At 40.4% G+C, this 10398-nt stretch overlaps 1 protein-coding gene across 3 annotated transcripts in view; it reads right to left on the reverse strand.

Annotated features, from left to right (window-relative positions):
• Tm2d1 (TM2 domain containing 1) overlaps positions 1-10398 on the reverse strand; it is a 64549-nt gene that overhangs the window by 43508 nt on the left and 10643 nt on the right. For 2 of the 3 annotated variants that reach the window (XR_003851371.1, XM_029569101.1), the window contains exons 3-4: positions 5661-5741; positions 4523-4631 (exon numbers count right to left, since the gene is read on the reverse strand). Coding sequence is in view for 2 of the 3 variants with exons in the window: in XM_029569101.1 (XP_029424961.1) it covers positions 4523-4631; positions 5661-5741 (190 nt within the window). In the remaining variant the exon portion in view is untranslated. The remainder of the gene's footprint in view (positions 1-4522; positions 4632-5660; positions 5742-10398) is intronic. The other variant, XM_008844470.2, reaches the window with a different exon arrangement.

A 10398-nucleotide genomic window follows, 5' to 3' on the forward strand; every position in this document is an offset into this window, starting at 1 on the left:
TAAGGAGTTTTGCAGAAGCTCAGGTGGTAATCTAATGAGCAGAGCAGCAGGAAAAAAGAAGTAAAGAAAACTGGTAAGTACTAAGAAGGCAGAAGCACTCAGACACTACGGAGATTAAGGAGAAAAGAAAGACACCAAAATTTTTTCTTTTTGCTTGTATGTTTGGTTTTTGTTTTAATGTAGGAGTCTTTTGCCTCATGTAAGTGTACCACATGCATGCAATGTCCATGAAGGCCAGAAGAGGGCACTGGATCTCCCAGAATTGGACTTACTGACAGTTGTTAGCCACTACATGAGTGCTAGAAACTGAACCCAGCCAGGTCTTAACCACTCAGTCATCTCTCCAGCCCTGGTTTCTTTGTTTTTACGATAAGGTCTCACCACATAGCCCAGGCTGGCTTCAAACTTATGATCCTCCTGCCTGTTTACCAAGAACTGGGATAACACCTATACTTAAGAAACTAGAGCCAGGTGTGGTGGAGCACACCTTTGATTCACACACTTGGGAAGCAAAGGCCAGCCTGGTCTCCATAGGGAGTTCCAGATCAGCTATGGCTACAGGGAGACTGTCTCAAAAAGAAACTAGACAGTACAGATACCATTCAGTGAGAAAATTATTTGAAGGAAAAGATGATATGTTCAGTTTTAAACTTCATATATAAAGATGAAAATTTATGAAGGGGTGAATGAATTAAAAAGATAAACAGGAACTCTCTCTCTCAGGCCTCCATAGGCATTCACATGTACATGAGTATGTGCACACGTGCACTAAATCTTAAAAAAGAAAGCTAAGTTATAGCAATCAAAGTGAAATGGCAAAACTAACTGCATTTTATTCTAGCTGACTTTTGCTTTACCTACTTTGTTTCTGCCCAGCCATTCCCACTGCAGCCACCCAGGCAGAACCAGTCTTTTGCAAGCAGTTTCAGGGGGTACATTGTGGGAAACTTATAACTAGCCAGGCAGACCGGCATCTCATTCAGCTATACCTGCATTTCTATGGAGTCCATTGTTTCTGCAACTCTAAGAAACTTGTTTTTCCTAAGTGAAATTTAGAAACCTTTTGTTAACTGAAAACCTCTTTGTTAACTGACCTGGTCTGGTGTAACTATGGTGATCTGATGTAACTATGGTTATTGGCTTTGCCCCAGCATGATGTAATTATGATTTTTTAAGCTTTATAAACCCTGCTCTGCTTCCCCCCTGGGTTGAGTTTTGAAGGGGGCATTAGACCATCTTGACTACTAGCTATTAAAGGACTCCTAAGTCGAGCATCACTGAGTGTTGTTCTGTGCCTCATGCTCGATATTACAAAAGGATTCTTACTGAGTTTTATACTAGAAAACAAGAAATGAAATAATCTTATTTTTATTTTATATGTATGAGTGTTTTGCCTGCATGTGTGTAAGTGCACCCATGTCATGCAGTGACCAAGGAGAACAGAAGAGGATGTCAGATCCCCTGGAACTGGAGTTACAAATAGCTGTTAGCCACCATGTGGGTGCTGGAATTCAAACCTGGATCTTCTATAAAAACAGCCAGTGCTCTTAACCACTGAGCCATCTCTCCAGCCCAAGAAAGCATTTTAAAAGAAGGAAATAGCCAATGTTGTAGCAAGATTATAATATGGACTATAAATAGCATTTGACAAAATAACAAGAATTGCTGGTAAATTTCAGCATGGCATTACACAGAAAATTTCATAACTGCTAAGTATTATATAGAAACAATTTTCCAAAATATTTGGTTTGTAAGAAGAATGATATTATAAAGCAATAAGCTATATAAGTAAACATGCTAAAGAACAATATGGGAGAGCAGAGCTTGCCTAGTTATTCACCAACCCATTTCTAATTTTCTTATGGACATACAGCTGAACTATAATTCCTAGCTGGCCTTTGCAGCCACCTATAGTCATAACTGTTTTGGCCAATGGAAAGAAGACCAAAGTGTGTGACATTTCTGCATTTGATCCTTAAAACACATTCGAGGACTCCAGAGAAAGCAAAACCATGAAAGAGCTGGGCCCTGTGTGGTTGTGAAGAACTATCAGCACCTGCTCATACCCCAGACCTCTAAGCCAACTCAGCCTAGGTCATAAAATCATGAAAAATAACTCATGTGTGCAACTATTAAAAATTCTTAAGATACTTATTAAAGCAATTTAGCCTGCTCCAACTAACATAGATGACCAGTATAAATAGGTGAGCAATTTACAATCAATACAAGTGGTTACCAGAATTCAGTTTCTGGAGAATATACTACAGAATGATTATAATAGTGAAATGGAATTTTAGTCAACTGGTTTTGAAAAGAATATGTCAGTGAATGTAGAAGAAAAATATATAAACTGGAAAAGGAATAGCAGCAACTAGGAATTTGTCACTGAGCCAACTTATAGCTGACAGGCAGTTGGTCTTTTGGTACACACATACTGAATACACAGATAAAGGGAAAATGATGCATCAGGTCATGTTAGTTCTTACACCTAAAATTATCCATTAACCTAATCTCATTGTTCTGATTCAATGATCATCAAAAAACTGTACTTTAGATTTGTAGATTGTACTATGGGATGGGGAATAAATTGGCCAGTAGACTTGGAATATCTGTTTTCTTTAATGGTTAGATTCATTATAACTGACATCAATGCCTTGTAAACACAATCAGCACAACTCAGTTTCACTGAGCCTAATCTACCCTGAGACACCAAAAGAAACATCAAAATAACTTTGAAACTAAGTAACAGGGCATTCTTACCCTGAGGTAATGAAACTGTAAGGTCCAACATGAGTGAGTTGGTATTTTTAACAGATGAGTTACTTAGTTGCATTAAGAGCCATATCTTTCTTAAACCAGAACTTAATATATAATTTGTCATTTGGAACGTTTAAGGTAGAAGTACCAATCCATAATTTGAAAATTGAATGACACATGCTTGGAAATAATTTTGACCAACAATTTTTACTTATCTAATCCTTTCTAAAGATTCAGAAAAAAGTTGTAGAAAAACAAAACAGTTGTTATTTCTTAACAGGACCGCAAACAGATTCTATTAAGTAAAATTCAACTACATAAAACATGAGAGGGCTGGAGAGATGGCTCAGCAGTTAAGAGCACTGGCTGCTCTTGCAGAGGACCTGGGTTTGATTCCCAACACTCACATGGTGGCTAACAACCATCTGTAACTCCAGTTTCAGGGAAATCCAACATCTCCTGACCTCCACGGATATTGCACTTGCAAACACGCACTTAAACAAATGCAGGCAATACACTCATACACATAAAACAATAATAAGCTGGGTGTGGTGACGCATGCCTTTAGTCCCAGCACTCTGGAGGCAGAGACAGGCAGATCTCTGTGAGTTCAAGGCCAGCCTGGTCTATGTAATGAGTTCCATGCCACCTGGAGCTACAGGGAGACCATGTCTCAGAAAAGACGAAATATTAATAATAATAATAATAAGAGGACCTGGGTTTGATTCCCAACACTCACATGGTGGCTAACAACCGTTCGTAACTCCAGTTCCAGAGGGGCTGATGCATTCTTCTGACCTCCACAGGCATCACCACACGGGTGCCCTTTACACACATGCAGGCAATACACTCATACATATAAAATAAAAATAAAAAGAGAAAATACAAGGCAGGCAACTAAAGAAAGTTGGAAAAGTAAATCACATTTTCTAGTTCAAAGCAGAAAAATTTAATGTGAACTTTCTAATAGCAAAAATCAAACTTGGGAGTCCTCTAAATAGAAAAAATGGCTAAGAAACAAAGCCACTTCTTTCACTATACAAAACCAACAACTTCTGAATCTTGTCTGCTACCACTCACCTATTACGAAGACTGAAACCAAGCTTCAGGATATACTCAGTGTGTGGTGGTTAATATTGTCACCCTGACGGGATACAGAAGCTCCTAAGAGCCATGTCTAAAGGGGTTTCTAGATTGGGTTGAGGTGTGAAGACCCACCCTAAATGTGGACAGCACATTCCATGGGCCATGATCCTAGACTGAATAAAAAGGAGAAAGTGAGCTAAGCACCAGCATTCGTCTCTCTGCTTTCTGACTGTGACCACACTGAGACCAGCTGCCTCACACCTTGCCACCATGATTCCCTCCTCCTTCCTTGCTTTTGTCAGATATTTTGTCACAGCAATGAGAAAAGTAACTAATACAGTGTACCAATAATTACCAATAGTTTTTATGATATAATACCAACTTGCATTCTAGAACTCCCTCAAATTTTGAAATCAGAATTTATCTATAACTCACTTGGTGGCATAAACTGATTGCCTTGAATCAACAAAATCTGAGTCAATTTATAGGCTTTATTTAGCTCACATTGTGAACTTAGCTCTTGGTTGGTGAACTACGTTTATAAAATATGCACATTTTAAATGGAGGATTTTTCTGACACAAACAGAAAGATAAACATTGTATTTGCAGAATTTTCCCCATAAATCTCTCAGTCCATGAAATCAAAACACAACATTTTAAGTTTCAGTAGTATACTTACACATTTCGGCAAGATATGGGCTTGAAAAAACCAACTTCACGTCCAGTAAAATGCGTTTCATTACCACTGAAATCCTTACAAGATATGTTTGGTGCTGGAAAACATTTAACTAAAAGCAGAAAAAGTGGTTTGTTTCCTAAGTCTGGCAATGCACAAAAAACATAACATTGTAACAAATTACCTCCTAACATAACATCTGACAGAAGGCTTTAATTTCGACAAGAAATTAAAGGACTGTATTTATGTATAAGATATGCATTTACATGGAAAACAAATATAATACAGTGGTCTCTTCACACAGAAGTATAAAACTGTCACACTTACATATATGCACAGTGCACCTGGTTCAATATCTTTGCCTTTGCTGACAAAATGAACTACAAAACACTACTTTTTAAAATTTCATCTCTAGCCTGGCATGGTGGCAACATGCCTTTAGTCCCAATACTTGGGAGGCAGAGGCAGACAGATCACTGAGGTAGGAAGACCCACCCTGCATGTGGGTAGTATCATTCCATGGGCTAGGGTCTTGGACTGAGTGCAAGGACTAAGTGTGCTGAGAACAAGACATTCATTGCTGTTCCCGGACTATGGGTATACTGTGACCTGCCACCTCCACCATCATACTTTCCCTGCCATGACAGGCTGTATCCCTGGAACTGTGAGCCAAATAATCCCTTCCATTCTTAATTTGATTTTGTTGGGTATTTTGTCACAGCAACAAGACAAGTAACCAGTACACTACTGTAGATGCTGCTGCCGTAAATATATTTGTATCTTGACTCCTCCTAGGACTTGATATATTATTTCAGCATTTAGCAATATTAATCTATACCCACAGCTTACATGATATGAGCAAGTAATACAGAGCTACTTTGTGCTGCGCAGACACTGTCCTAAAGGTAATATTACAGCCTCAGAGTACAAAGAACTTTGAAATTAAGAATGATCTGGGTCCCTTTCAGTCCTTGGGTTCCTCGTAGGTTAAAAATAGCACTAAGATCACATATGTCAAAGGATGCCTGTGGTGATTAGATATATAAAACTATCTACCACAAGATATAGCATATATTAGGTACTTAATACATTGTTTGTTTGAGACAGGCTCTCATGTGGCCCAGGCTGGCCTCAAACTCACTTGCATACGACTGAAGATGACCTCCAACTTCACCATGTCTGTGCCCCGCAAGGCCTGGGACTATCACATGTGCCACCATGCCTAGCTTAAGAAAAAATTTTTTAATATCATCTTTGCTGGGGGGGGCAAGGGGAAGGGGGGAGTAGCTAAGGATTATACATACAGCCTCATGCATGGTAGGCAAGCACTGTACCGCTGGGATCTATGCCCTCAATGAATATTACAGGTATTCTTTTTAGGGGCTGGAGAGATGGCTCAGTGGTTAAGAACACTGGCTGTTCTTGCAGAAGACCCAGGTTCAAATCCTAGCACCCACATGGCAGCTAACAACTGTCCATAACTCCAGTTCCAGGGGATCCGAAAGCCTCTTCTGTCCTCTGTGCTCATTGCACAACACAGGTGCACTTATCTACATGCAGGCAATACACGAATACACATAAAATAAAAATAATAAATAAAATATTTTTTTAAAAGATATTGTTGTTAGGATAGTTTTTAGCAAATGCTTGCCTCTACTTTTTTTTTTTTTTTTGGCACCCAGCTTTTTTAGGTCTTTTTGAGACAGGGTCTCCCTGTAGCCCCAGCTGGCCTGCTACTCGCTATGTAGATCTGGCTGGCCTCAAACTCACAGAGATCTGCCTGCCTCTGCTTCCTGAGTGCTGGGATTAAGGCATGCACCACCACACCAGGCACTTGTCTCTACATTTAGCATCAACAATTATCATGGATTTCTTTAGAAAATGCTAAAAATAGAACTTTATGTAATAAAATACAAAGACTATAAGGTTTTATTATGAGAGGAAGATATTTTCTATTTAGTTTGTGATTATCTTAAGGTTTCCAATAAATCATCGTTCATTTTTAGGCTGAAGTAGTACAATTAAAAGATGATGCCATAAAAAATTCTATGGTGACTTCTGTATCTCTTGGAATCCTGAAAGTTCAAACTATACAACCCACAAATTTTATTTATTTAATGCACTTAATTAAATATCTAAAGGTGGTGCTGACAATAAAAGGCACAGGTTCAATACAACTGAAAACTTAAATAAAACAAAGGGCGAGGGAAGGTAAAGCAATCATGTAAGACTAAGGAGATGCTATAATTGACCTACAAATGTGGCTCAGACATACTAGGTAGTTAAGGAAAAGCTTTATAGAGTTATTGTGATATAACTGATAGAAAGTATATCAATTCACCACGAACCACACAGTAACTTATTTTGGATGATACAAAGAACATAGAATAAAATGGAGAAAATTCTCAGTAAGAACTCTTTAAAAAAATATTTTATTATTTTATTTTATGAGTGTATTGCCTGCATGTGTATAAGTGCACCCGTGTCATGCAATGTCCAAAGAGGTCAGAAGAAGGCATCAGATCCCCTGGAACTGGAGTTAATGGACGGTTGTTAGCTGCCATGTGGGTGCTGGGAATCGAACCCTGGTCCTCTGAAAGACCAGTCAGTGCTCTTAACCAATGAGCCATCTCTTCCCTCAATAAGAACTTTTACAAAACAATCGGCTCGGGGCTGGAGAGATGTCACAGTGGTTAAGAACACTGGCTGTTCTTGCATTAGACCCAGGTTCAAATCCCAGCACCCACATGGCAGCTAACAACTGTCCATAACTCCAGTTCCAGGGGATCCAACAGCCTCTTCTGTCCTCCCCGGGCATTGCACAACACAGGTGCACTTACCTACATGCAGGCAATACACACATACACATAAAATAAAAATATAATAAAGTATTTTTTTAAATGCATTGAAGTATTTTTAAAAAAGCATTTAAAGCCAGGTGTGGTGGTGCACGCCTGTAGTCCCAGCACTTGGGAGGCAGAGGCAGGCGGATCTCTGTGAGTTCAAGGCCAGCCTGGTCTACATAGTGAGTTCCAGGACAGCTGGGGCTACAGGGAGACCCTGCCTCAAAAAGACAAAAAAAAAAAAAAAAAAAAAAAAAAAAAAAAAAAAAGCATTTAAACAAACAAAAAAACAATCGGCTCTCTATATAACCATTTACAGAAAGGCATATATAGTGCTAAGGTTTACAAAGGGTTGTAGCTCAGTGGGAAAGTACTTGCCTAGCACGTGCAAGACCCTGGGTTCAAAACTTAGCAACAGAGAGGGAAGGGGGAGAAAGAGAGGTAGAACTCTGTAGTTAACCCTCAATCTTTCTGATTTAGCCTTTGAGTGCTACAATGATGGGTATGGTCTACTATACCTGGCTAGATCAGTAATTTCGACTTTTTTTTTGTTTCTTGAGAAAGGGTATCATGCTGTAGTCCAGGATGTCCCTGAACTCATGATGCTCCTGCTTCAGCCTCCCAAGTGCTGGGATTATAGGGCTGAACCACCATGCCATGCCAGGCTTAGAGTAGCAATTCTTTCTTTTTTAAATATCTATTATTTTTATGTGCATGAGTATACTGCCTACATGTATGTAAGTGTACCTGTGTCATGCAATGCCCATGGAGGTCAGAAGAGGGTGTTGGATCCACTAGGACTGGAGTTATGGGTGATTGTTAGCGGCCATGTGGGTACTGAGAAGTGAACCCAGGTCCTCTGCAAGATCAGCTGGTACTCTTAACCACAGAGTCATCTCTCCAGCCCCTAGAGCAATAATTTTTTTTTTTTTGTCTTTTTTCTTGAGACAGGGTCTCCTTGTAGCCCCAGCTGTCCTGGAGCTCACTATGTAGACCAGGCTGGCCTTATACTCACAAAGATCCGCCTGCCTCTGCCTCCTGAGTGCTGGGATTAAAGGTGTGTGCCACCACACCTGGCAGAGCAATAATTCTTAACTAGAGTAATTTTGTTCCCCAGAAGACATTGGTAGTTTTTGTAGACATTGTTTATTAGCACTGGAGTACTGCTACTAGCATGTAGGGGATAGTGGCCATGGATACTACTAGACATCCTACAATGCATGACAGACTCCCCAACAATGGAATACCCAATCTAATAACAAACCCAGAATGGTGGCACATGCCTGACTTCCAGCACCAAGAAGTAGATGCAGGAGGATCAGAATTCAAAGTCATCCCCTTGAATACACAGTAAGTTCAAGGCCCGCTGGGACACATGAGACCCTATTTCAAATTTTAAAAAAAAACCTCCTTGGGATTAACTCCTAAATAAAATTTAAAGCTATGTATTCCTTCACATATTTGACGTTTTTCAATATGAATTTAAATGTCTACAAAAAATCTAGTTTCCAGCATATTTAATACTACATTAAAATTATAATGCTATAGCATTCTTTAAAATTGAAAATCTGTAAGAATTTGATAGCCATCATGATTTATGAAAAAGCTCTTCTGTAAAATTCAGAAAATTCGATTCCCTGCACCCATATAGCAGGTAACAACCATCCATAACTCATTTCAAGGAATCTGATGCTATCTTCGGACATGCACAGGAACTGCACGACACAGGTGCACCTACCTGCATGCAGACAATACACTCATATACATAAAATAAGAATAAAATATTTAAAAAAGAAACATATATAACAGAATAACAGCATTTGAAGTTAATTGTGCCCTAAAATACGACCCCATTTGAAAACAAGTTCTTGGTAGACTTAAGATGGCAACATTAGGGTAGTTCTTAATATAAAGCATCTTTATTTTTAAAAAAGGAAACTGAGCTGGGCATGGTGGTGCATGCCTTTAAATCCCAGCACTCAGGAAGCAGAGGCAGGCAGATCTCTGTGCGTTCAAGGCCAGCCTCGTCTACATAGTGAGTTCCAGGAGAGCTGGGGCTACAGGGAGACCATTTCCAAAAAAAGACCAAAAAAAAAAAAAAAAGGAAACTGGACACACTCAAAAGGGTAAAGACACACAGGGAGAATGCTGTGTGAAGATGGAAGTAAAGACTGAATGTTGTGTTAAAGGCTTGTTTGCCAGTGGACAGACTTTTAGGCGGTGGGCCTACTAGAGGAAGATCACTGGGGTACCTTTGAAGAGTATACTCTGTCCCTAGTGCCTCCTCTCTCTGCTTCCTGGCTGTCAAAAAATGAGTCACTTTCCTCCACCAAGCCTTTCTATGTTTCTGTCTTATCACAGGCCTGAAAGCAATGAACCAGTCAAGCACAAACTGATACATCTAAAACCATGAGCCAAAAGAAATGTTTATTCCTTTAAAAATTTTTATCTCAACCTGCTCTCCTATCCTCAGGCCTCTTGGGCTGGGTCTATCGCGCAGCCCTCTGCACCTTGACTCCCCCAGCCGAATTCACCCTTCCATCTCCCCCGCTGTTCTCTACTCCTAGTTTGGGCCCTGTGTCATTCCTAGTCTTGGGGCCCCAGACAGCTGGGGAGCCAGTGCTGCTTCCTGATCCTTTTCACCCAGACCGGCTTGGTGCCTTCCTTGGGCCCCAGGAGCACTGCTTCTGGACCTGGCCCTGCCCTCAACTCCCTCTACTTCCCTGGTCCTGTAACACCGGCCAGCCTCTTTCTGGGGCTGACAGCCTCTTTCTGGGGCTCCAAGGCTTACCTTTCCTCTCCCTGATTGTTTGCATCCAGTACAACCCAGCTACTCAATCCACTCCCTGGGAAATCTTGGGGCTTCTTCCCACCCCATCTGCCTTTGCATCCCTGCGTGGCACGGCCACGGCCAGGATCTCAGATCAGTCCAACACCCAAGTTCCTGAGGCCAAAATCATTCTTAGAAGATTCCAGACCTAAGGAGAAAGTCTGAAAACTTCTGACCCACATTGGAATTGGGCACCGCAGAACTCC

Source organism: Nannospalax galili, unplaced genomic scaffold (genome assembly GCF_000622305.1).
Source record: "Nannospalax galili isolate Female #2095 unplaced genomic scaffold, S.galili_v1.0 scaffold71, whole genome shotgun sequence".
Lineage (NCBI taxonomy): Eukaryota > Metazoa > Chordata > Mammalia > Rodentia > Spalacidae > Nannospalax > Nannospalax galili.